At 39.2% G+C, this 27627-nt stretch overlaps 12 protein-coding genes across 12 annotated transcripts; 5 read left to right on the forward strand and 7 right to left on the reverse strand.

The window, feature by feature from the left end:
- Positions 1 to 272: 272 nt before the first annotated feature.
- SAMD00019534_068890 (hypothetical protein) lies at positions 273 to 2545 on the forward strand (the record flags this gene model as incomplete). The annotated part of the gene is made up of 6 exons (XM_012898001.1): positions 273 to 659; positions 745 to 936; positions 998 to 1735; positions 1799 to 2038; positions 2107 to 2253; positions 2345 to 2545. Coding segments are annotated over 6 exons (1905 nt in total), but the record flags the coding sequence as incomplete, so codon positions are not given.
- A 480-nt stretch (positions 2546 to 3025) lies between these two features.
- Positions 3026 to 4111, reverse strand: SAMD00019534_068900 (hypothetical protein; the record flags this gene model as incomplete). Its single annotated transcript, XM_012898002.1, has 3 exons — positions 3026 to 3500; positions 3581 to 4001; positions 4093 to 4111. The coding sequence occupies 3 exons, from the start codon at positions 4109 to 4111 to the stop codon at positions 3026 to 3028; spliced, it is 915 nt and encodes a 304-aa protein (XP_012753456.1).
- A 482-nt stretch (positions 4112 to 4593) lies between these two features.
- On the forward strand, positions 4594 to 5058 carry SAMD00019534_068910 (hypothetical protein; the record flags this gene model as incomplete). Its single annotated transcript, XM_012898003.1, has 2 exons — positions 4594 to 4902; positions 4996 to 5058. The coding sequence occupies 2 exons, from the start codon at positions 4594 to 4596 to the stop codon at positions 5056 to 5058; spliced, it is 372 nt and encodes a 123-aa protein (XP_012753457.1).
- A 142-nt stretch (positions 5059 to 5200) lies between these two features.
- Positions 5201 to 7210, reverse strand: SAMD00019534_068920 (hypothetical protein; the record flags this gene model as incomplete). Its single annotated transcript, XM_012898004.1, has 4 exons — positions 5201 to 5642; positions 5746 to 5882; positions 5952 to 6328; positions 6391 to 7210. The coding sequence occupies 4 exons, from the start codon at positions 7208 to 7210 to the stop codon at positions 5201 to 5203; spliced, it is 1776 nt and encodes a 591-aa protein (XP_012753458.1).
- Positions 7211 to 8906: 1696 nt separating this feature from the next.
- SAMD00019534_068930 (hypothetical protein) lies at positions 8907 to 11208 on the reverse strand (the record flags this gene model as incomplete). Its single annotated transcript, XM_012898005.1, has 6 exons — positions 8907 to 9415; positions 9495 to 9792; positions 9862 to 10104; positions 10189 to 10260; positions 10335 to 10706; positions 10765 to 11208. 6 exons carry the CDS (start codon positions 11206 to 11208, stop codon positions 8907 to 8909), a joined length of 1938 nt encoding a protein of 645 aa, XP_012753459.1.
- Positions 11209 to 12094: 886 nt separating this feature from the next.
- SAMD00019534_068940 (hypothetical protein) lies at positions 12095 to 13292 on the forward strand (the record flags this gene model as incomplete). Its single annotated transcript, XM_012898006.1, has 4 exons — positions 12095 to 12178; positions 12275 to 12360; positions 12439 to 12879; positions 12953 to 13292. The coding sequence occupies 4 exons, from the start codon at positions 12095 to 12097 to the stop codon at positions 13290 to 13292; spliced, it is 951 nt and encodes a 316-aa protein (XP_012753460.1).
- A 106-nt stretch (positions 13293 to 13398) lies between these two features.
- On the reverse strand, positions 13399 to 14680 carry SAMD00019534_068950 (hypothetical protein; the record flags this gene model as incomplete). Its single annotated transcript, XM_012898007.1, has 4 exons — positions 13399 to 13674; positions 13865 to 14243; positions 14326 to 14562; positions 14643 to 14680. 4 exons carry the CDS (start codon positions 14678 to 14680, stop codon positions 13399 to 13401), a joined length of 930 nt encoding a protein of 309 aa, XP_012753461.1.
- Positions 14681 to 15759: 1079 nt separating this feature from the next.
- Positions 15760 to 17947, forward strand: SAMD00019534_068960 (hypothetical protein; the record flags this gene model as incomplete). Its single annotated transcript, XM_012898008.1, has 2 exons — positions 15760 to 15825; positions 15902 to 17947. 2 exons carry the CDS (start codon positions 15760 to 15762, stop codon positions 17945 to 17947), a joined length of 2112 nt encoding a protein of 703 aa, XP_012753462.1.
- A 318-nt stretch (positions 17948 to 18265) lies between these two features.
- On the forward strand, positions 18266 to 19502 carry SAMD00019534_068970 (hypothetical protein; the record flags this gene model as incomplete). The annotated part of the gene is made up of 3 exons (XM_012898009.1): positions 18266 to 18475; positions 18553 to 18996; positions 19071 to 19502. Coding segments are annotated over 3 exons (1086 nt in total), but the record flags the coding sequence as incomplete, so codon positions are not given.
- A 39-nt stretch (positions 19503 to 19541) lies between these two features.
- On the reverse strand, positions 19542 to 20982 carry SAMD00019534_068980 (hypothetical protein; the record flags this gene model as incomplete). The annotated part of the gene is made up of 4 exons (XM_012898010.1): positions 19542 to 19829; positions 19899 to 20130; positions 20205 to 20434; positions 20503 to 20982. The coding sequence occupies 4 exons, from the start codon at positions 20980 to 20982 to the stop codon at positions 19542 to 19544; spliced, it is 1230 nt and encodes a 409-aa protein (XP_012753464.1).
- Positions 20983 to 21376: 394 nt separating this feature from the next.
- Positions 21377 to 22453, reverse strand: SAMD00019534_068990 (hypothetical protein; the record flags this gene model as incomplete). The annotated part of the gene is made up of 5 exons (XM_012898011.1): positions 21377 to 21462; positions 21525 to 22160; positions 22222 to 22252; positions 22309 to 22354; positions 22437 to 22453. 5 exons carry the CDS (start codon positions 22451 to 22453, stop codon positions 21377 to 21379), a joined length of 816 nt encoding a protein of 271 aa, XP_012753465.1.
- A 325-nt stretch (positions 22454 to 22778) lies between these two features.
- SAMD00019534_069000 (hypothetical protein) lies at positions 22779 to 24262 on the reverse strand (the record flags this gene model as incomplete). Its single annotated transcript, XM_012898012.1, has 4 exons — positions 22779 to 23325; positions 23397 to 23583; positions 23651 to 24089; positions 24155 to 24262. 4 exons carry the CDS (start codon positions 24260 to 24262, stop codon positions 22779 to 22781), a joined length of 1281 nt encoding a protein of 426 aa, XP_012753466.1.
- Between the last annotated feature and the right edge of the window lie 3365 nt (positions 24263 to 27627).

Raw genomic sequence — 27627 nt, forward strand, 5'->3', positions numbered from 1 at the left:
TTGGTGGTACAGTTATGTTGTTCACATCACCTCTGCATTCATTGCCTTCAAACATACAACAACTGCAGATTGATACTTTGTATCCTTGCTTGGACGCAATCAATATAACAGTGGAATGTCTAACGATCAGCTCCAATGATTATATTACACAGTTGAGCTCATATGGATTGTTGACATCGTTGTTGGTGGCACAACTCACTGGTACATACTTTGTTGCCAACAATATATTCACGGCGACCATCAGAGGCAGGAATACAAAGTTTAGATTGTTGTCCAAGAACCAACAAGATAATGGTGATGATAATGACATTGGTACATTGTTAAAGAATAAGTTATCAATCAACAACAATAATAACAACATCAACATCAATGCGATATTCAAGATAACAGACAAGACAACATTCACATTGGCTCAGTCATCTGCCACACCACTTCTATCTTCTGCTGTTGTACAACAACCATCTAGTACTACTACTCAACCGACAAGTAGTAGTAGTGGCAGTAGTATTGGATATGGATCAATTGGAGGACTTCAACAACAAGTACAACAGGTCAAGGAATTGATTGAGTTGTCATTCTTTAAAGGTGATATACTGTCTCAATTTGGTATCAAGCCACCTCGTGGAGTACTCTTATACGGTCCACCTGGTACAGGAAAGGTATGAATGAATGATCGTACATCATCAATGTACTCGACTCGGGTCAATCAATCTCACTCGTTCAACCAATCAATCAATAACATAGACATTGTTGGCAAGAGTTGTATCAAAGGAGATTGAATCTACTTTGTTTACAATCAATGGAGCTGACATACTTGACAAGTACTATGGACAGACAGAGAAGACATTGCAAGGTATATTCAGAGAGGCCAGTCTAAAGTCACCTTCAATCATCTTTATTGATGAACTAGATGCACTGTGTCCAAAGAGAGATGATGTAATGTATCAATGATTTGATTGATTGACGCGTAATGTCTAACACTTCCTACCCTTTATAGAACTCATCAGAGATTGAGAAAAGAGTTGTTGGATGTCTGTTGACATTGATGGATGGTATTGAGACGGCAAACAAGGTTGTTGTGATTGGTTGTACGAATAGACCGGATTCAATCGATTCGGCATTGAGACGACCAGGTAGATTCGATAGAGAGATAGAGATTGGTATACCAAATGCATCGAATCGTGAGGAGATCCTCAAGATCTTCCTCAAGCGTATACCAAACACACTCACTACCAAAGAGGTCACTGACATTGCATCCCGTACACATGGATTCGTTGGAGCAGACTTGGAATCATTGTGCAAAGAGTCGGCACTCAAATGTTTCCATCGTATAACTACTTCATCGTCAACGTCTACATCAACATCAGATATATTTGGTACATTGCTGACAACATCATCAACTTCATTATCATTGGAAATCAAACAAATGATCAATGTAACATATGATGATATGTTATTGGCAATGACAGAGATCAAACCATCGTCAATGAGAGAGGTTGTTGTTGAGATTCCAAAGGTTTATTGGTCAGACATTGGTGGACAACATCACATCAAGGAGAAGCTAAAGGAGGCCATCGAGTGGCCCTTGAAGCATCCAGAGGCATTCCAGAGAATGGGTATCAAGCCACCCAAGGGCATCCTACTCTATGGTCCACCCGGATGCTCCAAGACACTGATGGCCAAAGCTTTGGCAACAGAGTCTGGTTTGAACTTTATAGCTGTCAAAGGTCCCGAGGTATGTAGCGTAACGTAAAGAGATAACTTACATCATACTAACATTGTTGTAAACATTCATTAGTTGATAAGCAAATGGGTTGGAGAGTCAGAGCGTGCTGTTAGAGATATCTTTAAGAAGGCAAGGAGCAATGCACCATCGATATTGTTCTTTGATGAGATGGATGGTCTGGCAGTGAGTCGTAGTGGAGAGGGCAGTGGAGCAGTGGAGAGAGTGGTTAGTCAACTGTTGAACGAGATGGATGGTATGCAACCATTGACAAATGTTACCATCGTAGCTGCAACCAATAGACCTGATCTAATTGTAAGTATATGGATGTTGTTGTTGACTGTTGCAATGGCACCTGACACTGACACACATACACACGACAGGACAAAGCCATTATGAGACCAGGTAGAATTGATCGTATACTATATATTTCGCCACCAGACTTTGATTCAAGGAAGGAGATACTCAACATCCATCTAAAGAAGGTTCCACATACTGATGATGTGAATGTTGATCGATTGGCTACAATGGTATGTGTTGTGTGAACAGACCAAGACTCGGGCATGGGCACACTAGACTTGATCAAACTAACTGACAACACTACAAACATATACAATACAGACTGATGGATTCAGTGGAGCAGAGGTTGCTGCCATCTGCAAGGAGGCATCGATATGTGCCATGAAGGAGGACCTAAATGCTGAACGTGTGACCATGCTCCACTTTGAGGCTGCTATTGGCCAGGCAAAGAAGGGTATCACCAATGACATGATCGACTTCTATTCAAAGTATCAAGAACAATCAGGTCTTCAGAAGTTGTGATGAACTCAATACTTCTCTCTCTCTCTCTCTCTCTCGTCTGGACCAACCAACCCACGACCAAGGCCAAGTCCAAGACCAAGACCAAGACCAAGACCACGACCATTCCATGTTTGTTGTGAGTCCACCACGAGCCATGATGTATGTGCTTGCGTGTGTGAGATGCTCCATCCAGGCCAATAAAGAGATGGTGGGTCGCCAGCAGCGTAAGTGCACGTTGTTGACATCACCAATCGTTGGGTATTATTATTATACCCAATAGACCAATATGTTTGTTTGTTTGTTTGTATCCATGTATTATTGAACGTACTTGAACGATGATGATGATGATGATGATAACAATATAACTTCTTCTTCTCTACTTGTTGATGCTGATGTGCTGCTGCTGCTCGACCACTTGGACTCCTGCATTAAGGATGTGGATTGGGGGAGTTAGTGAGTTCTAGGTCTTGGGGGAACTAAAACATCGTGTGTGTATGTAGGTTATGGAGAACGGTCCTTTGGTGAATCATTCCTTGGAGCACGCTCCGGGCTACGAGCGTCGTCTCTGATTGGGGAACGACCAGCGGTTCCATTGTTGGCACCAGATCCATTGCGTCTGTCGTCAAAGTTGTCTCTGCGAGGCTCGTCACGGTAGCGGTCCTCTCCACGATCGCGATCATCGCGCTTATCAGCCAAACCACCATCGTCGTAACGTCTGTCTGCGCCGCCAGACTCAAAGCCACGTGGACGCTCCTCGAACCTGTCCTCTGGTCTCCTGTCGTCTGCTGGTCTCCTGTCGTCACGTCTATCACGAGTGTCGTCGAACCTGTCCTCTGGTCTCCTCTCGTCACGTCTCTGATCCGAAACGTATCTGTCGTCAGGTCTCCTGTCGTCGCGTCTATCACGAGTGTCAAACCTATCGCGATCATCCCTTCTATCATCTCTTCTCTCTCTTTCCTCTCTTCTTTCATCTCCTCTGTTGTAGTATTGGTGTATATTAGAATGTTAATATATATCATTGGTGTACACTTTACAACTAATATAACTACTACATACCTGTAACGATCTGAATCACCACCATATGGATGATATCTTTCCTTATCACCACCAACACGAGTACCACGAGTGTCTGCGTAGGCTGGGTTCCTTGGACGCTCTGGACAGTCACGAGCAAAGTGACCAACACGTTGACAGTTGTAGCACATTGAGTCTCTGGGTGGTGATCTTCTGGAGCGGTCGAATCCACCGGCGCCACCAGCGCCGCCACGTGGGTAGCGATCATCCTTTGCACGCTCAATAATGACACGTGCTCCTCCGATGAATCCATCACGCTGTCTAAGTACCTCTACAGCGTCTCTCTCATACTTCATCTCGATGAATGCAAAGTCACCATATCCAGGTCTAATAATATCAAACACTGGTCCCCACTTTCCAAAAAAGTCTTCAATATCTCTTTTATCTGTACGTTCAGTTATACCTAAGGTAATAGATAGTAATTATGCAATTGTGTAAGATATTATTATGGTTCTCAATTTGATTTGATTGATTGATTTGTTTGATCAACATACCCTTAATATATATCTTCATCCTCTCTTCTTTGTTGTTATTATCTCTAAATAGTAATATAATATATAACAATGTAATAAAGTGAATGATGAAGAATTGAATAAGAAGTTGGATTTCAAGTTGCCCTCATTCCATGCATTCAAACACACACACACACACACAACAAATAATGACGACCTATGGAGATATTATCATTATGGTGATCTACACACAATAACATATTACTATTTATATATCATCAACCAAAATATATCCATTTAAGTAAAGAAATAATAAAGTTATAACTTTCACTATGATCATTGAAAGAGTGTAACGTTACCATTAGTTTTTGAACCAATTTCTTTTGAATTTTTAGTATTTTATTTTGAATTATTTTTTCAAACACACACAATGTTGCTTCACGCAAGCGAAAGAATGATGAAGGAGAGTGAAAGTTGAAACTCACTCCTTTTGTCATTCACCAGCTGTTTCGATACAAGTACATACAAAACAAGGAATCAAACATGTCGATGCCACCACCAAAGAAAGTCGAGGGAGAGCAGGCTCCAGTCCAGGAGACCACCAAGATCTCCATCACCCTGACCTCCACCAACCCAAAGGCTTTGGAGCGTGTCTCCTCCGACCTCATCGATCTCTCCAAGAAGAAGAAGGTCAGAGCAAAGGGACCAATCCGTATGCCAACCCGCGTCTTGAAGCTTACTACCCGTAAGTCACCATGTGGTGAGGGTACCAACACCTGGGATCGTTTCGAGATGAGAATCCACAAGCGTGTCATCCACATCTTGTCCACCGCCGATTTCCTCAAGGAGATGGTATGTATTGATAAAGTTACACAAGTTCGTCGCGATCATGACAGTTACTGACATTTCAATCACAACTCATTATCTCTCTCTTTCAATCAACAGAACTCCAACTCAATCTCCATCGAGATGGGCGTTGACGTTGAGGTCACCTTGAACAAGAAGTAAACAGACATGTGTCATTCCATGCGAACATGTACGCTGAACCTTACAATCATCATTCCAACTACATTGTAGTTGTGTCTCCTCCCTTTCTCTTATTCTTATTACATGATCATTCATTCAAAAGATGATATACATCATTGGTTTATTAACTGTTGAAGCATTGGACCATCTCTTGTTTGTTAAACTCAACCTTGAACAATGGTTTGTAATTGGCTGGTAGTGGTGGATATAGTGATTGTTGTTGTTCTAATGCTGCTGCCGATGATGATGTCCGTATAGTTGTCGTTCCACTATTACCACTACTACTGCTACTACTAGTAGTACTACGATGTGTAGAGGTTGGAGTCCTATTTGGTGTCATTGAAGATGTGTTGTATAATGCTTCCAATGATTTACCATGTGCTCTTGGTGACACTGGAGGTGATCTTGGATAACCTCCATGTGGAGAGTTCATACTGGTGGAGCCACCTCCAAGCATATTCCTTTGTACCTTTGGTGTTGTCTGTGCTGGAGACATCATTGTATCATCTCCTCCTCTGGCCTTGTTTCTCTTTAACTTTCTTGTGGCTATCCATTTCTTTAGTTTGCTGTGTTGGGGATGTTGTATAAGGGCAAAGGTTAGGGTAAGGGTTGGGGAAAGGGTTAAGGGTTGAACGACTTGGATGTTGGTTCCAAGCTACAACTACATACATAAAGAATGGAATGGACCTAAAGAAGTACTTATCCTTGAGAGTACCAGTCTGTTGTGGTTGTTGTTGTGGCTGTCCAAGAGGGTTCTTCTTGATGAAGGTTGTTGGCAAGTCTTCAATTAGGAACCAATCGATTTTCTAAGGATAGAGAGGAAGACAGAGACATTAGTTCTTGATGTCCGTTGGTTGGTTGGTCGGTATACATACACTAATCTCCTTCCTTGTCCTTGGAATGAATGATGTATCCTCTGATATACCACAGATGATGAATAGCTTGATCTTTTGTTCCTTGATGATGATCTCAATATAGTGTCTTGGATTGAGATATGGTCCAATGTCAAATCCAGTCTCTTCCAGTACCTCACGTACTGCACAGTCCTCATCTGGCTCATCCTTGTTCACTTTACCCTTGGGAAAGCCCCAACTTGAAGAGTTGAATCCTTTGACAAACAATGCCTTGTCCAAGTTCTCATTGAGTATTATCGCGCCAAACACTGGTACCCTAGTCTTGTACTCTGAGAACTTCTTTAATATCTCCTCCACCTGATTCTTGTGAGGTTGTAAGAATGGACAATGTTGGAAGACTATCATGATGATGATGTTAGTTCATTCATTCATTGGATTGGATTGGCCAACGACAACATACAGTTCTTTGTAAACTCTGAGAGGGAGTACTTTGGGAGGGATGGATGCTCCTCGCGACAAAAGTCCTCGTAGAACCATGCTGCCGCTTCAATTTGGAATAGTAGACGTTCGAATGACTCTAGCTCTTCAGAGGGTATATTGATGACGAATCGACTTGCAAGATCATCAAATATATCAGACAGACTTGGTGCTGGTTGTTTGCCTCCTCTCTTGTTGTTGCCTCCACTCGATGAAGAGTCATTATTATTACTAATGATGCTACTAGAGTCATGGTGATGTTGTGCTGTAGTCTGTTGTACTTGTATACGATCACTGCTTGCCAAGTTGATTGATTGAATAGATTGTTGTTGTTGTTGTGACTGTTGCTGTTGCTGTTGCTGTTGCTGCTGCTGCTGTTGTTGTTGCATCATTGATTGTGTATATGGGTCCATTGGCATTGGCATCATTGGTGGACCCATACCCATTGAGTAGGCTGCGGCATGTGGATGATGTGGAGGAGGTGGCATCATATGCATTGGCATACGCATGGGGAATGGAGGAGGTTGCATCATTGGTAGTCTAGGCATGCCAGGCTGTTGACGCATGCCAGGTGGTTGCATCATTGAAAGATCAGGTTGTGGCACACCATAAGGTGATGATGGAGGAGGTTGTTGTTGTTGTTGTTGCATCATTGAATTAACATGTTGTTGTTGCTGTTGTAGTTGTTGTTGATGTTGTAGTTGTTGTTGATGTATTTGTTGTTGTTGAAGTTGTTGTTGCTGTTGCTCTGCTGTACCTGATCCACCTTCAATCAGGACTTGTCTATTTCCTGTGAAGAACATTCTGTATATTTATGTATATGTTATGTTTTTGTACAAGTTGTAATAATGATTATGAAGTTTTAGTCAATGAACTTTCAACTTCACCTCACACACAGTTTGAATAGATTGTTATCACTTATATTATGGGATTGAATTCAAACAATCCATCTTTGATGGATGATCAATCATACACTCAATAATAATATTTATTGGAGACTTATTTATCCATTTATATATTTATATCCAATGACAACTTACATAATTGATCACATTGACAAGTGTGTTTGAATCACCCCAACACACAATCAATTCGATTTCCTAAAGTAGGTATAGTGATTGATTGGTTGATCAGTGTTAGATAAATACTAGTGTGAGGGTGTGGGTTAATCAATCAACCACGATCATAATTAACATTGGCAGAAGTGGTATATTGAGTATACTATCTACCTCATCTTGATCATGTCCGTCTCCACACTCACCCCCTAATGTAATTGATTGATTTGATTGAATGTCCGCAGTGTGGGAGGACACGGAAGTTGAGTTGATGGTGGTGAACATGCGATTCTCAGCTGATGTCATGTCCTCATGACTCTAATCTCTCACTCTTACTCTCTTTCAATCAATCAATAAATTAATTAATCAATCGATCAAAAACATCAGTATTATTTTAATCAATAATGTATTATGTTGTTGGATATCTATATCTAATGGAAGTGATGAGGAATCTATATCGTATACTTATAAAAGATCAATTACATGATGGTATTGGTAGACATGGATTCGCATTACAAATTGTTATATTTACTAAATTGGTATGATAATTATTATTATTAATATTCCCATTCAATCATTCATTGACTAACTTCTAATTACCAAACTCTCTAAAGACATTAATAACAATAATGTTCTCATTTTATTATAGAACTATAACATGGTATCTATTTGTATCATTTAGTGCAGATATTATTGCATCATTACTTGGTATATATGCTAGTTTTAGAAGGGTACTAGTACTTTTATTTGTAGTAAGTTATAATAATAATACTCCGGGATAATAATAATACTAACCTAATAATAATATTTTAGTATTTTATAACTACTTTGGTATTATTCCTATTCAATTCAATACCATTAATATTATTGAATACATCAACTTGGAATGTAAATGGACTATCAGTTAGAGCAGTATTACAATCAACTTTACATTTTTTATTGATTGTAGATGGATTGATAGTATTACATTTATCAAAGAAACAAAGAATGATGATACAAGATGAAGAGGAACGTCTAAAATCAGAAGAATCAGAACCATATCTCAAACTACCTTCTATAGAAATAAGTACATTCGATCCAACTTGCATGTCATCAATGTCTTCATCATGTCCAGACGAGGCATCATATCATCATCAACATCTTGGTAACAATAGTGGATACTTTGGAAACAGTAACAATAGTCTATTGAACAGTAGTAGTGGTAGTAGTAGCAGCAGCAGTGGAGGTGGTGGTCTCAATCAATCATCACAATATCTATATCCATCAATTGATGATCCATATCGAATTGAAGAATCATCATCACATTGTTGTGGACATAGTGTTATATATCTTCCACCTCTATCAACATCATCATCTACAATTAAAGCTTGAGCATTGGATGCCACAAGGAGTTGTGATAATAATAATAGACGAACCAAACTGAAACTGTATTCGAATCGACCAATTAATCATTGACATAAGGTACCTTGATCTCTGTATGTGGACATTCTGGACCAAGGTTACCAATTGATTTGAGCTTGTCCACCATTGCAATCACACTGTTGAAACACATCTCTGTGTTCTCGACTGGTACCATCAACTTGATTCCCATGGGGTAGTCGCTAGAGACGGGGACATCCTCACGATTCACTCGCTTGTGCATTGGTTTTGTGCTCTTGATCTTGGAGATGGTGAATGGTGACTTGATCGGATCGTTCAGACTGAGTCGAATGAGGAATGTGTTCTCTGGTCTACTGCGTAGACGTCTCTCTGACACATCACGAGCAATGTCAAAGTGGAACCATCTCCTGCTCACCAATGTTGCCATCTCCTTGAGTACCACCACTGATTCTGATGATGTCGTCGTGGCTCCACGTGGTTGTCCATAGAATCGACCAAACCATTTGGTCATCAAATCGAACCTATCAATATTTACAAATCCATTCTCATCATCATCATCCATCTTTGTAGAGACTATAATGTAAGGGTAAAGGGTTAGGGTAAGGGTAAGGGTAAGGGTAACATGATCGTGTTACACAACGACATAACATACTGAGTAACTTTGATATTGGTTGTATATCATTAATATCTACACCAGTAGATTCGGATAACTTTCTACTAAAGTCTGACCATTTGACATCGTCTGGTGAGTTGAATGATGTCTTCCAAAATGTGGCAGCACTTGGTTCACTGATGGCAATGTCAATCAACACCTCATTCATCTTTTGTGACACTTCAGAGAATGATGGACGCATCGTTGAATCATGATCCCAACATCTTTGCATCAACATTGCCAAAGACTTTGGTAAATGATTTGGTACTGTTGGTCTAAGTCTTAAATTACAAATGGCCTAAACGATGTATATAAGTTAGTGAGTGAGATTAGATGTATGTGTGATCAATCAATCATCCAAACATACATTTGAGAACTCCTCCATCTCTGAATAGTCTGGGAATAGTTCCTCACATGTTGCCAACTCATAGAGGATGAGACCAAAACTATATACATCAGCCTTCTCGTTGAACTCCTTCTTTTGCATCACCTCTGGTGCCATGTACAATGCAGTTCCCTTTGGTCCTCTCTGATCCGTCGTAGTCGTACCAGACTTTAATGCTTGTGAGAATCCAAAGTCTGTTATCTTTACAGTGTTGTCCTTGCCAATCTAAATGAGTTTGTGTATGTGTCGCGATGTAAGTTATACATCATCTCCCCTTGTATCACCATCAATGATCCATCCAAAACATACCATAAGGTTGGCCAACTTCAAATCTCTATGCAAGATATTATTAATACCATGTAGCCAGTTCATTCCAAGTGCCTTTTGTGTTTGAGTAGTAGTAGACATGTTAGTCATCATTCGAGTCGTTGACATCTTGTTAATCTTATACATACAGCATCAAGTGCCATCTTCATACGTTGATAGAGGGGTGGTGGCTCTGGACTCCTGTGGATCAACTTCTCGAGGTCTGATCTCATGAGTTCAGAGACAATCATGATCTTGCCTGGTTTGGTACAGGCACCCATGCACATTACAACGTTGGGATGGAAGATCTGTTTCCAGATGGCCACCTCATTCTGAAAGGCCTTTAGTTCAGACTCGCTGAGTGTTTGCTTCTTGGGGACCTTGACCGCCACGGGCTTTCCACGACACGTCGCCTTGTACACCTTGCCATATGCACCACCGCCCAACAAATCAGTCTTTGGATCAAAGTTGATCTCTTCAGGTGGTATCTCTGGTGGTCCAGAGTTGTTCCTTTGTGATATCTAAGTAGAATTAGGTATGAGTGACATGTCGCTGTATGTTTGATGAAAGGCTACATACTCTCTTCTTTTGAAGTAACATCTGTTGTTGTAGTTGTGGCGAGAGTACACTGATCATTGGTGTGGTGGCGGAGGATGAGGTGGGCGAGGAGGAAAGTGCTTCGATTGGAGGATTGGTATGGACTAGTGAGAATGGTTGATTGTGAACGATCACCTGTTGATGTGGTGGTAATGTAACTGTCTTGTAACTATAAGGTCCATTGTACTTGGCAGTATGTAATGTAGTAGTTGTTGTCGTTGTTGAATTAGTTGTATTGGTTGTATTACTACCACCACTATTGTTGATGTTGTTAATGTTGTCATCTGATGTAGGTACTACAGATATTGTTGGTACAACTGCTGCTGCTGCTATCATTGTTGTTGACGATGATGATGACGATGTAGATGTTGATTGATCGACACTACCAGCAGCTCCACTATTACTATGACTGATTAGATCATGCATATTCGTCTCGATGTATCTCAACTTTGATTCAATCGTTGTGATTATATCCTTTACAGTGATCGATGGTGAATCTCCTCCTCCTCCAACTCTATCAGGTGCAACAGGATCAACATCAACATCAACAACTACTACATCATCTGTTGTTGTTGTTGTTGCAGTTATATTATTGTTGTTGTTGTTTAATGTCTTTAGGATATTCTTCAACTGTAAGTAATAAGGTTCAATCTTATCACTCTCTGTTGGTAATGCTGTATAAACATATTTCCTAAGAGCGTTCAAGTCCATTTAGATCGAGTATAGTATTGTATAGTATTGTAATGTACTACTTGTTGTGTAGTTATGTTATGAATTATGTTAAAGAGAATGATGTACTACTACTACAATCAATGCTGTGTGCCTTGTCTGTGTATTATGTGTACATGTAAGAGTAGTTGTTGAATGATAAAGTCATAGCCCTCAACAGCGTGTTTGATATTTGTTCCAGAATGATTCAGAGTTTGGTGGGAGAATGAAAAAATGAGTAGTTGTGTTGTGTTAGGGCGAGGGTTGGGAGAGGGTAAGGGCAAGGGCAAAGGGTTGGGGTAAGAAACATAAGACATATTCTCAACTCTGGACCAAGTTATTATCAATGTCAATAGAATATATATATGTTTAGATATAAACAAATATTAATATTATCTCTTTCCAAGTTTTATAATGTCTATTATTAATATGATGGCGGTTAAACAGATGAAAAGGTTTGAATTTGACATTGAAGATCTGTTGGGATCAGCTTATTGTGTGTGTGTGAGTGTGTGTATGAGAGGATGAGAAGACGAATGAATTGATGAGTTCTCACCTACAACGGTAACATTTATTTCATTCACACTTGTTACAGTGTAGAGATATGTCTGAGCAAGGCTCGAGTGATACATACGAGGAGAACGAAAGAGTATTAGTACATCATCAGGGAAAGATATATGAGGCAAAGGTAGATATACTTATTCATTCAATGTTAAAGGGTCATGTTGTGGCGCCACACTCACACTTCATTCAATCATTCAATCATTCAATCAATTGACATTAGGTATTAAAGGTTGAACATACAGATACAAACAACAAGAGAAAGAGAAATACATTGTATTTAATACATTATCAAGGTTGGAAGGATAAGTATGTTGTTATTATTGTTGTTATTCGCTACATTAATACGTCAATTACTAATAATTATAATTATAATCAACTTATTAGATACGATGAGTGGATAGACTCTAGCAAGATGTTAAAGCTAAATGAAAAGAACAAAGAACTACAACGAAAGCCGTTGTCTTCTTTAAAGAAGAAACCAAACAATAATATTAATCAACAACATCAACAACAACAACAACAACAACAACAACATCATAGTGAAGAATCTGATGATGGTAGACCAACTCCAACTCCATCACCTTCCACAGCAGGTACCAGTACTACTACAACTACATCAACCACATCAACATCATCAACCAAGAGGAAAAGAGTAGATGCCTCTGTACAAGAGTCACAAAGACTTGACCTATCACTACCCGAGACACTTCGAAAGACCCTCATCGACGATTGGGTATTCATAACCAATGATAAATCATTGGTAGCATTGCCCAGAAATCCAACCGTCAGTGATATACTCGATACATTCCAACAACAACATCAACAGTATGTAGACTCTTGTGTGACCCTTTGACCGTTGGACAGACTACCTAACACTTCATCTTCATCATAATGATAGCCTGGAACATGTTAAACAGTTTGCAGATGGTATAGAGAGTTACTTTAACAAGGCACTTGGAGTGATGTTGTTGTACAAGTTTGAACGACCTCAGTTTGGAGAGATGGTCAAGTTACATCCAAACAAACCAATGTCAGAGATATATGGTGCGGAACATCTGCTTCGATTGTTTGTTAAATTGCCAGACCTACTGACACTGACCGAGTTGGAGGACAAGACATCGGTAGTACTATCAAAGGCCACCGAAGAATTGATCAAGTATGTGGAAAAGAATGCATCTACATTCTTCCTAAAGGAGTATGCTCCTGTTACAACATACTATTCACGTCTGGCAAACTAAACTAAACTAAATGTACATAATAATAATAATAATAATAACTACTTTATTGGATTGATGATGATGATATTACTACAACAACAACAGCAACAACAGCAACAACTTAACTTTAGTTCATATTGTTCTGTCTCTTCAATGCTTCAAAGCGAGCGGTCAACTCGTCAAAGTCTGGGAAGGCTTCGTCTATGGTGGCCGTTGACGAGGAGGAGGCTGCAGGACCACCTGGCGTTGGTGTGTATTGTGGTGGAATGGCAGGGAATGCTGGCTGGCTGGTTGATGTGGCTGGTGTAGTTGGTACAGATGGGAATTGAGGTTGTGGAGTAGGTGTATATGCAGGTGGAGGTGGAGGTGGAGTTGGTGTTTGGTATGATGGTTTGTTTATGTTCTGTTGTTGTTGTTGTTKGGGGAGGTGGAGTTGGAAATTGTGGAGGTGTATAATGTTGTGGAGCGATCAATGTTGGGAATGATGGGAATGATGGTTGTTGTTGTTGTTCCATCTTTGATAATGATATTGGTTGTTGTTGTTGTTGTTGTTGATGCTGAGGAGTTGACATCATCATATTGCTAACAGGTACAGAGGATACAACATTGTTACCACTTGGGAACATTGACATGTGTGGCGCAGGTTGTTGCATCATGATTGATGGACCCGGTGCGACGCCGACAGATGCGGTTGGAGGTGGAATTGGATCGACACACCAATCGACCTTGCCCTCATATGCAATCTCATTGAGGTATTGGAACACTAGGAATGGTTCCGGAGTGACGTACGATAGCTTATAGACAATCTTTGGATTGACATAGGTTTGACAATGACAATTGACCTCATGCTCCAAGCCACGACCATACTTTGCCAACAACTGTTTCCTTATCAGTTCCAACTCTGGTATCTGTATTCTCTGTGATGCATAGATCAATGTATATATTGATTCCTTTAACTCTGATGGTACCTCGCTATAGTGTAATATGTATATTAGTATCATCGGACATCACATCACAATCATCATCATAATCATTATTATTATGTATAACATACCAGGTAGCAGTGATCAATGGTAATCTAGCAAATAACAACTCGCAAAGTACTTCAACGATATTATAACATTCGATAAGATACTCGTCTCTTATGACAGTCTCTACACGTATTCTTGCACTCTCCTCATTCCTATTTCTCAACAACTCTGCAATATGTCTCTTCTCATCTCTAACCAAGTTTGCCTTCTTATTCTTTAATATCTGTATTCTACTAACTGCAAGTTTTAATTGTACCTTGCTAATGTATATATATATATGTTAGTCATATATAGTTCAATCAATCACAATCACATTCAATCAATCACAATGCAATCATACCATTTGTTTGGATCGAATTGTGGCCCAAATAGAAACATGATTATAACTTATATATTACTTATTCTTTGTTATATGTATGATAGTATGATTGAAAGTCAATGAGAGAGAGATAGAGTGTAAGCTTAGAACTTGATGAGCTCTCACACTTGGAGCAGCAAGTAATAGTAAGAGAGAGCAATAGTAGGTTGGAATCACTCACATGCCCAAGACACTCAAAGATTGTTCACTCAAATTGAGAGTGATAAACACTCTCCACTAACACACAACTCTAAAAAAACAAAATAAACAAGGGTCTTGGACCTAGCTTCCCAGGAGTGTTCCACAATCATAACTCTTGCTTGCTTTGTTGAGACGCTCTGAATGACCACTTTCAAAGTCAAAGAATGAACTAGAGAGATAGAATAGAAAGATAGTAATATATTATTGTGAGATGATTCTCATCAAATATCTATGACGTCATCAATCAATCAATATCAATATTTTAATTAATCATCAAGCTGACATAACTAACTAAATATCTTGTTATTATTATTTGTTTATCAATGTGATGAATGATTGATAGAGATGAAATTGAAAAGTGTTAGTCAAGACTAATGAATTGAATAGATTAGTAGATTGGATTGATTGATTAAAGATATATTGGATCAAGGGTTATATCCGATTTACAATGATACCACTGTACCTACCCCTTTTCAATAGAGTGATAAGAGGAAGTGTCTTTAGAACTATCAACATCATCGATTTCTTTTCTCGGCTATGTTACCCAAAACACACTCGGCTAATGCAAACTTTTTAATTTTATTAATTGTTTGTTGTTGTTTGGGAGAACAGCACTTTATTCGATGGATGGATGTGGATGTGAGTTGCCCCGAGCTTTTGGTCGACAACACATCGTCATCTAGCACGTACTCTCACTCTCCATCTCTGTTCCCATCTCTCCCGTCCCTCTCTCTCTCTCACTCATCTCTCTTTAATCAATTGAATGAGTTAAGATTAATTCATTTATTCATTCATACATATACATATTACACTATATATATCTCATTGTTTAGTAACTTGGATTTAAGTTATTTATATTGAATACACAAACAATATAGATTACAAAAGTAACTCAACAATGTCATCTCCAATAGTCTCTGTTCAAGAGGCATTGAAGGATATGGTGTCCTCATTACCAAAAGATGTAAGTGCATGGCTTGTTCATACACATCTCAATCAATCCAACTCAATCAACTAACATATCATTACTACTATCATAGTTATTCGAAAAAAGTACAAGTAGAGCCATGAGAAGATTATTAGTATCTATTGGCCTTGTAACATTTGGTGCAATAATGGTACATTGTCTACCATGGTATTTGCTACCGATTGGTTGGTTGTTTATGGGTACGGCCTGTTGTGGAATCTTCTCAATTGGTTATGCCTGTGGCAAGAACCTCTACTTTAAGAGCCGTTCAATCAACTACTTGGTCGGAACGATCTGTATGTTGCCATTGATGTACAACTTGGAGTACTGGAAGGAGAAGTCCACGCTCACTCAGAGCACCGTGCGCGACTATGTCTCTGAGTTGACCCGCGGCAAGTTCTGGTGGCTTTCATCGCCCCTCCAATGGGTCAGCAGCAACTTTTCGTTCAAGACATTCAGTGGCCGCGTCGTATTTAGCATCAGTATGCTATACCTGTTCGTCGCTGTCTTCTTCCCATTGATGACGTACGGTGTTGGCTGGTGGGGATTGTGCAAGTTCTACTTGATCCCATTGGTTGTCTATCACTTTTGGATGTCCACATTCCTCAAGGTCAGCACATTGTCATTTGATGGCGACAGACCAACCTTTATCCACATGCCCAAGTTTGTCGAGTACCTCACCAACGACTTTAACATTGGAGTGACTCTCAGTCGTATCCAATCGGCATCACAAGACATCATCCCAGCGTACAAATGGAGAGAGGCCTATGATATGCTCAAGCAAGAGTACAAGGAGATCTCTGAGCAATCATTCTCTTCATTGATCACCAAAGTTGGTCCAACCGTAAAGAATACCATTGAAAAGGTTGCTGATGTAGCTGTATCTGCTGCCAGTACTGCAACCTCCTCCTCGTCCTCAGTATCATCAACTGCCAGCACCACCGCCACTACCTCCAAGTTTGAAGGTCGCCCATGGTATGAAAAGGTTGTATGGACAACAACAATCTTTATCTTTGCCACACCATTGATCTCAATGTATGGTATGGCCACAACACCATTCAACGTCAAGACCTACATCACTGCCTTCCTCAGCTACTACATTGCTGGCATTGGTATCACTGCCGGTTACCATCGCCTCTTCTCCCATCGCTCCTACAAGGCAGTGTGGCCAGTCCGCTTCGTCCTCATGTTGATGGGAACTACAGCCTTTGAGATGTCTGTCATTGACTGGTGTCATGACCATCGTGCTCACCACCGCTTCACCGACACGGATAAGGACCCCTACAACATTAAGCGTGGATTCTGGCACGCCCATATGGGTTGGTTGATCTGGAAGCGTGAGGAGGAGCCCGATGCAGACGTGTCTGATCTCAAGGCCGACTGGGTACTCAAGTTCCAGCACAAGTACTACTTCCCATTGTCCTTGGCATTGGGTATCGCATTGCCCATGTGGATCTGTGGACATTTCTGGGGCGACTGGCGCGGAGGATTCTTTGTTGCCGGTGTGGCTAGCAAGGTTCTCATGATGCAGTGCACATTCTGCATCAACTCATTGGCACACTATCTGGGTGAGGCCACCTACACTGATCAGCGTACACCAAGAGACTCGGCCATCACCTCGTTGGTCACATTTGGAGAGGGCTACCACAACTTCCATCACGAGTTCCCCTATGACTATCGTAACGGAGTGCACCTCTCTGCCTATGACCCTGGCAAGTGGTTGATCTGCTTCCTCTCGTGGTTCGGTCTGTCCTATGACTTGAAGAGATTCCCTCAAGAGTTGTTTAGAAAGGGCAAGATCCAAATGGCCGAGAAGACCATTGCCAAGGAGCGCGCCAAGCTCGACTGGGGTCTACCATTGACAGAGTTGCCATCGTACGATATGGAGCAGTTCAAGTTGGTTGTCAAGCAACAGTCAAAGAAATGGTTGATTGTCAACAATGTCATCTATGACGTGGAGCGATTCGCCAATGAGCATCCAGGTGGTGAACAGTACATCAAGGATTACATTGGAAAGGATGCTACAAAGGCATTCGATGGATTGGTTTACAATCATTCATATGCCGCTCGTAACATACTTGATACTCTTAGAGTTGCAACTATCAAGGTGCAGCAATAAGTTAAATCAAAGTGTGTGTTGCGTAGATGTGTAGGACTCCTTCACCAACTAGCCAATGTCAACAAGTTGGTCATCAACAACCTTGTGTAGTCTTACCAATAAACATGGACCCCAACAACGTCAATGATCTCAACAGACCCAATCACTTTTTTTGAATCAGAGTCCGACTTTTCAAGGACCCACCCGATATTTTGAAGAGAACCTCCCTTGTGTGTCATGATGAGACCTTCAATTAACCAATCATTCATCTGAACTGAACTAACTTCAAAGTTATATATATATATATATATATATATATACAAACAAATATAACAATCCATGGATTCAAAGGATTATAAACAATTTAAAGAATGGGTACCATTACAACAGATAAGTCTTGGAGGTATAATGGATAAAGCATGGAAGTACTTTGATTATGGTCCAAAGGATGTTACACCAATAGTGTTTATACCAGGTGTCAGTGGTACTGCAGAGATATTCTTTAGACAACTTGTAACTCTATGTCCTAAAGGATTTAGATGTATATCTGTATGTTGTATATCATACTTGGTTCAATCGAATCAACATCAACTAACATTACTTTATACATTACATTACACCATCAGATACATTACTCATCATATGACTCTACAGGTGAATGGTGTAAGGGATTCGATAGATTCCTTGATAGGATGGGATTGGAGAAGGTACATTTGTTTGGTACGGCATTGGGTGGCTACTTGGCTCAATGTTACTATCAGGCAAGACCGACGAGAGTGGCCTCGATGATCTTGAACAACTCATTCTCAGACACACAGTACTTTCATGACAATGCACCTTGTGCTGCAATGTTTGGTCTGATGCCAGAGTTTATGCTCAAGAAGATGGTACTGTCTAGATTCCCATCGGGATTCGTCGAGCCAGAGATTGCCGAGGCCGTAGACTTTATGGTCGAACAACTAGACTATCTCACTGGCAATGAGTTGGCATCACGTCTAGCTCTAAACTGTAGTATAAGTACATTGAATCAAACTGCTGGTCTAACTTATGATCAGATTACAATCATTGATGTATGTATAAGTTAGTAAGTAAGTTAGTATATTGATAGAATCATTTACTAACTACAAGATATCTGTGTCTTTAGTGCCTAGACTCACAGACTATACCAGAGAATATGAGAGAGGAAGTGTACAAGTTCTATCCAATGGCAAAGATTGCATTGTTAAAGACTGGTGGAGACATTGCATATATATCAAAGGCAGAGGAGATCAATGTATATATACAAGTACATCTACGTAATCATGGTTTGGATCCATTGGCCAACAACAACAAAGAAGAAGATGGTAGTGATGTTAACAATGGAGACAAAAAGACAACAACAGTGAAGGAAGATCATCCTAGTTCAACAACAACATCTCAACAACAGCAGCAACAACAACAACAACAACAACAGAACAAACAAAACGATAGTATATTCATTGAGGAGGAAGAAGGAGAAGGTGACAAGGATTACAATGTATTCTCCAAACTTCCATCAACAACAAACACTACCATTGCCAACTTGGAAGAGAACATCTTTGAGGATGAGAACAACCAATAAATGTCCATATCATGTTTAATACTTTGACGATCGTCTTGTCGAATCATGATGATGATGTCTACTACTACTGTTACTGCTACTACCACTATGTCCATCCTTTCTCTTCTTCTTTTTCCTATCTATATCTTGTTCATGATGATCATCATCCACTTGTTGTAGCATACTCTTTAACTTGTCTGTCCTAATATAAGAGTTCAACTCCTTATCTCTATCAGCAGCCTTTCTCTTTTCTCTCTCACGTTCTCTCTCCAACTGATATCTTCTCTCTTCCTTTTCTCTTGTCTCTTGTTCAATTGATCGTTTCTATGGTAGTTGTGTGTTAGTCATGTGCCAGTTGCCTGTCTACTGTCAGTATACTGACGCCATCCATACCTTTTGTAGAGTAGCATTATAATATTTATCAGCGTTTGGATCACCTGGACATATATCCAGAGCTCGCCTAAAGTTTAACAATGCCTTGTCATAATTGGCAGTATTGGCATATGCTGCACCCAACGCAACGTAGGCATCCTTATGACTATAGTCCACTTCCAAAGCCTCATTATATATTGCAATGGCCTTTTCAAACTCTCCTTTCTTGGCATACTCTATACCCTTTGTGACACTGTCCATAACATTGATTGATTGTTAGTGATTGGATTGATTGATTGGATCGATTCCGAGTTTGATGGAACTTACGCATCATGAGCCCATTCATAGTTCTGGTGTGATCTTAGTGACTTGTAATCCAACGATCGTTCGTTTGGTGTAGTTGTTGGTATTGGAAGGAATGATCCCCTATCATCAAGTCCCAATGATGTCAACATCTTTTGATAGGACAATGGATTGGTGAATTGATTGTCTGCATGTAACATTGTAATAATATCACTGGTCTGACATTGTTCATTAGCCTTTGGTTGGTATAATCCCTATAAAGTAGGTGTATACAAAGTATTAGGAATTGATCATCATACTGATCAATCATACTTAAACTTACCAATTGGAAATGTTTAGAAAAGTAACTACTACTTGATATCCTTGTAATGTCTAGACTTAGAGTGATCAGTTCAGTGTCCAGTTGGATATCTTGTATAAGGGTCTTTACCGAACAACCGACATCAAAGTATACCAGTTCCTTGCCAATGTTGTGATTGAATTCCGACGATGGTATCAATCCAGTGATCATAAACTGTTCAATATAATTGAGTGAGCTGGATCGGTCATCACCATTGGGTCCTCGAGGTACAATAGTAGGGAGCTCCTCTCTATCTACAATCAATATCTTTGTGATCATTATCTGAACGGCACCATTATCAAGTCTTGACTTTATCGTTCCATGGGCCATTATATGATTGATTCCGACACCATTGTCGTCATTGGATGATGTTGGTCTCCACAGTTGATACAGATCCCTTAGTATCTTGTCCTTTGATAGTTTGAGCTCTGAAAGGCGATCAATCCTCTTTAGAGTATACATCAACTTGGGTATTGTACAGAATCCATCTGTTGCTGTTGCTGCTAGGTGTTTGTCTTGATATATACATCATGATGGGTAGAGGAAAGAGAGAGAGAAGAATGGTTGATAACTGCTATAGCTGTCTGCTTGCTAGCTTAAGAGATGTTTGACGGTGGACACCATTGCCAACCGCCCCAACCCTTCAGACGTTACCTGAGGATGATGAAGATGATGTTGATGCTGTAAACTTGTTCTTGTATCTATTTAAAACTTGTTGTATTGTAGTGTTATTGTATAGTCCTCCTCCTCCTCCTTTAGATGGTGTCATTTGTTCCATTTGTAATCTATCTATCTATCTATCTAGGTGTATAAATGAATGTCGACAAAGAATGAATGAGTGAACGAAAGACCACTTTTATTTTTGAAAGGTACCGATCTTGGATGTGCCACTTGCCAGGTCTGTCCCCTTCATCATTGGTGTTCGTTTGATATACATGTACTCTGTTGGCAGGTGATTGATGTAAGTAAATAATTGAGAGTTGTTTATACAATGTTGTACTTACTGTCTGAACTCTTGATGGCCGGTGATGCATAGGTCTTCTTTAAATCTGGAAAGTGTTTGACTTGTTGATGTGATGATGTTGTTGTTGTTGGTACTCCAATAGGTAGAGTTGATCCACCACTAGTCTTTGGCATTGGAAGTATAGGGGATACTGGTATTGGTTTCCTAATGTTTGATGATGACCCGTTGTCGTTGTTGGATGAATATACATTTGGAGAGAATGTTGTTGTTGTTGTTGTTGAACTACTACCAGTACTAAAGGCAAATTGAGTATTGCCCAATCCAGATGTGTTACTAATATTACTGCTAATACTATTATATGATGGTACTTCCTCCAACTTCCTCTTTAAGTTCTCATAGAGTTCTTCCAACTTTCTCTTTTGCCTGGTCTTTTCCGCACACTTCTCTGACAGTTCAACAATCTCCTTCTTGTCCGACTCATTCTCCTTCTTTAAATATTCAATCTGTTTCTTCATCTGATCAATCTTCTTCATGAAATCATCATGCTGCTTGATATAGGTAGTCTTTAACTTTGAGTATTGATCCTCATAAAACTCCAATCTCTTGGCCTCTTGTTGATGGTATAACTTGTTCTGGAATGTCCAAAAGTCTATCGCCTTTTCTGATATTGTCATTACTATGAAAGTATTATTAGTATTATTAAATATCTTGTCCACAATACAAATATACAAACATACTCTCTTTTGGATTGAGTCCAAACAGTTGTATCTATAAATAAAAGTTAATATTAATTAAATAAATATAGTCATAGAAGAGATACTAACTGTTTTCTCAAAGCTTGATTCGATTGTAATGCCATATATTGATCCTCTATTTTAATATATTAGTATTCATATTGGTATTGATGGTCTTGGATGATAACATACTTATTTGTTAATTGACATTCACATACTGGACACATCCTATCATTGTTGAATCTCTTTGTTGCACATTGTTCACAAAAGCTATGCAAACATGTTGTTATAAAACATCTCTCTTTGTTCGTAAACTCTCTCCAACAACTGTTACAATGAAGCATTATTATACATATAATTTATAGAGATAATAACAAATATATATAAATGTACAACAAGTTGTTGTGATGATGTCAATCGCGATTTAATAATAAAGTATTGTTGTTGTTGTTGAGCGTGAACTGGAATGTGTAGAATCAAGATCTGGTTTTATCCAAAAAAGGAAATGTTTTGGACTTGTCTATGTGTGTGTGTGAATGAATGTACATGTCGAGGTGAACTTATTGACTTGGAAGAACACTTTGAGGATCATCATCTTCATCTTCATCATCGTCATCATCATCATCATCAACATTGAGATTCTGTCCACGAAGACCAAGTGATAATGGATTCTCACCAGCACGTGATCGTTGTGAGGTAACTGCAGTGTTGCTGGCAGGTGGTGTGTTGGCTGGCATTATTGCCAATGAATCCATGTCCATGTCAAAGTCCCTTGGTGAATTGTTGTTGATATCATCTTGTGAATGTTGTACTGGTTGATGTTGATAATATTGTTGTTGTTGTTGCTGTTGCTGTTGATAACGTGAATCATCAAATGCAACAACTGATCTTGTTTGTGATCCTCTTGCACCACCACTATTATTGTTATAATGCATATTATGACTGTTTCCACTACTCTGTGAAGTGTTGTTGTTTCTCTGATTGTTTGATGATGATCCAGATGATGATGGTGTAGATGATGGATTGACTGATCCAGGTGTTTGATAACATGCCACAAGGAATTGAACAAAGAATGAGTTGCCTTGTTTGGTATCAAACTTTAGTGCACTAGGGTAGTAGAAGTTGTCAAAGCAGTTAGTACACTATTATCCAATCAAACAAGTATATAATATACATACTTTCCATTCTGTTTGATATAGAATGTAAGAGGATGTCCAAGTGTCTCACAGAATGCCATGATGGTCTTGAACTCTTTGATTGAGAATGTCATATCGATAAAGTTATCCTTTCTTCCATCAGTATGATACTCATCAAAGTCACTTGTATCAAGTTTGATCTCTGTCTGCATTGTCTTGTCTGGTGCAACTGTATGTATGTTTACTATGTCAGTACTACATCATTATCGTCATCAACTTGAATGTCAACTACTTACTCTTTGCATTATCTTCACCAATATAAGTCTTGAATATGATTACATCATCACCAAGTACCAATGATATCTCTTCAATGTTGGTTGTAAAGTGACTGAGAGCATCGAGTAGGATCTTGGGCTTGATGGTCATGCGTACGTCATAGTCATCGTTCAGTACTGGGTTCAGCATGTCCAGTTCCTCATAGTTGAGCTTGTATGCCTTTCTAATGCCCTTGTTGCAGAGTAGATGAAAGTTGGCCTTGCCCTCATTGTAGTTGATATACAATGCCACCTTTGCAATGCTGGCCAACGAATGGAACACTTGATTGCAATGCTTGGACTTTAATCTAACACGCGCATTGATGGCTGTCTGATCTACTTGATAACTCTCAAAGAATGATTCCGTCATTGTTATCTCTATATATGCTGACTTTGATGCGTTGCATGCTTTGAATTTGATCTGTGTGTAATTGTGTAAGTACATGGCTTGTAGACAAGCTGCTTTGCTACTCGACAACAACATACCTTGTCTACATCTGTATCAACGTTAAACTCATCGCATAACTTTGATAGACATTGTATTCCTTTGGCAAATGTCTTGACATGATTTGATTGTACAACTACTCTGACCATTTTGTATGTATTATCTATATATATATATTTATTTATCTGTTTGGTTATGATTGAAGTTGGACAAGTAATCAAATGACCCGCCAATATCTCCAGATTTTACTTTATTCTTAGAATTGTAAAATTGTGTGTGAAATGTCCTCTAGGGTTAAGGCAAGGGTAAGTGTTAGGGTTGAACTTTGATGTTTGATGGTCATTCGTTCATTCACTCATTCATTTACATGTCTTCACATTCATCACCATTATTACCATATCTATTACAAAGTAATATAGTTTCTATTGTATGGAAAGGCAATGAAGGTATCAATCAAGGTAGATTGTCAAGGAGATGGAGATTGTCATTGAGTTTGGTTTGCAAACGATGGCATTCATTTATAGTACAACTAAATGATTATCTACATATTCCATATATGACATATTCAACATCATTGGCTGTACCCAAGTATAAATATGATCAGTTGGTCTCTCTTTTGGCAGATTACAACTCTTATGGACTACAATGCAATAGACTACATATATATCAACTTTATTTCAAGAATCCAGGCATTACAAAGTTATTTCAATCAATAATGGTGCCAACATCTAGTATGAACACGTATATCGGTGCTCTCGATCAACTCTTTTTGGACAATGATGGTTATTATACTCGAGCGGATCGTCCTTTTATAGACATACGACCACACAAACTTGGTCTTTATATAGATATGGGTACAGGCCAGTGGAGATATGACTATGATCGTATCAAGTCAATGTTTACCAACACTCAAAGCCTTACACTTGATCTGTATCCTAGTATAGAACGTGAACAGTTTGTTGACAGACTTCTCTTCAAGGGCAACCACCTCATCAACCTCACCAAACTCAAACTCATCGGAGACCGCCATGATTTCACTTGTAAACTGGTGCCACAACATCGTACTCTGTTTGGAGGTCTGACCAGTCTATCAAAGCTGCGATCACTCAATATCTTCTTTTCTAATGGCGAGTCAGTTCGCAGTCTTGATGAAGGTAACAACTTTTTTCAATCATTACATCAATACCTGGTCAACAACAACAATGATGGTGTTCATCATTTAAACACATTCAAGTTTCCATGTGGACAACTCAACTATGAAACATTGTACCACCTCTTCCAGTCACCGAATCATTCAATCAATAAGTTGGAATTGTACATTTGTGATCACCTACCTATTGTATCACGCACACTCAAACAGATTACATTCTGGGTCAATGATACTGTCAACACTACAATATACGCAGATCTAATTCGTTCAATGAGTGACCGAGTTGGACACATCAGACTGATCGATACAAATGGAGTTTCTATCCCTTTATCATTCAGTACCATCACTCCATGATTGGCTCACTCTCATTCACTTCACTATCACTCAACTTTGAGCTTTGCTTAAATGGAACAAAGATCGACTACTTGAGCTGTTCGCTGAACAACTGACCATCAGCAGAAACATTTTATACATTTACAATGTACTTCCATCCTATAGAGCTAAAACAGACATTAGAAAGTTTGATGGATTCCAGACATTGGATAAATGTATCCAGTCCAATACAACAATCCAAAACAAGTCTTCATGGTATTGGGATCGACTACAATCTGTACATTGAACGTTGATGTGCATCATTGATATCCAGTCCAATCAAACTATCCAAAACAAGTTTCATGGTATTTAGGATCGACTACAATCTGTACATTTATGTAATGGTGTGTATATGAGTATTGATAACAATAAATACTATTGTAGCAATCAATCAGACAGTATGTTCAAATCTGTTCTTTTGTAGAAATGAAGATAATATTATTACCCCCTGTTGTGAGGAGATTTAAATTAATGGATTAACTAAATTAAGTAGTTTATCAGATTATGAAGTTGGAATAAATTATTATTTCCCACCCTCCCTATTTTGGATGATTGATTAATACCGGTGATCACCAATACCACTGTTACCCCTATGACTATTTACAGAGAGAGTATAGTGATCAATCAATAATAGTCCGGGATATGTATATTTAAACAACAATTTTTGACGACAATTATCCAATTAAAAAAATATTCATATTATTTTCTAATTAAATATAATAATAAATTTTTAGATATATAACTAAAAATGTATAAATCATTATTGATGATGATCCTTTTAATAGGACTTGTATCTTGTATTGCTGCATCATTTAGAACAGATAAAAAGAGTTCTTGTTTGAATGCTGTTGCTAATATTGTAGACGATGATACCTGTCACAAGGATATTAAAGGTATCCACAACAGTTGTATTGCTCATATCCATGGAAGAATTGCATCACCTTGTACTTCAGGTGTACATGCAATGAAGAAGTCAATCAACAAACATAAATTCAATACCAACCCATCAGTGGAGATGATAGAAGTAAACTTTGGAGAATTCAATATTACAGTTTCCTGTAGCCAGTAGATACAAGTTAATAATTATTAATGATCAAAGACCTAATTTAATTGTATTTTTAAATTATGAATAAACAATACAATCGATCATTATCTAGTAGTTCATACTTTCAAATTCTGATTGATAAGGCTATACTGGTCTGGTTAACATTATAGTATGACATCTTTTACACTCTACCTTGGACTATTGCTTCACAAGTATAATAATAGTTTCACTCGTAAACATCGTACATTGGTTATCCAGTAGAAGATGAAGATTAGGAGCGAGCTATCCTCTCTGACTACTGGTGTTGTTTGGTTGTTCGACGGCGGTGTAGTTGTTGTTTTGTAACTGTTTGTTCAATGCATCTCTTTCCGTCGACCTAAATCATCATCCAGTCATTATAATCCAAAGTCACTGTTGTTGTAGTGGTTGGTGGCTTATACCTATTGATCTGTACTGCTGCTGTTGTTGTTGTTGGTGTCTTTTGGTAGTAAAGTCAGGTCAGCAGAGGTCAGGATAGCCTTTTCCAAGCCAGTCAATGTCAATCGTTTCTGGCCAGTCGCTGTCAAGACGGTCGTTGTTATCATGCCAATCTCGTCAAGTCAGGTGTTGTCGTCAGTCCAGCCGTTGACAAGCCAGTCGTGGTCATGCAAGGTCCAGCAGTTATCATCATACCAGCCGTACTCAAACAATTCGTTGTCGGTCCAATATGTTCAAACCAGGCATGTTCAAATAAGTTCAGTTAGATCAACAGTGATTGCCATGCTCAGGCCAGTCTTGTTCACTACAGTCGCACTATGCCCGTCGTGTTCAAGCCAGCTAGTCATTGTGAGGCCAGTGTGTTGAAGACAGTCGTGTTCAGGCCAGTCGTAGTCAAGCCTGCCGTTGTCATGTCGTCGTTGTCGTCAGGCCGGCCGTATTCAGTTTGTCAGTCAGCTGGGCTGTCGTTG

Source organism: Acytostelium subglobosum (assembly GCF_000787575.1).
Source record: "Acytostelium subglobosum LB1 DNA, scaffold: scaffold13, whole genome shotgun sequence".
Taxonomy (NCBI): Eukaryota; Evosea; class Eumycetozoa; order Acytosteliales; family Acytosteliaceae; genus Acytostelium; species Acytostelium subglobosum.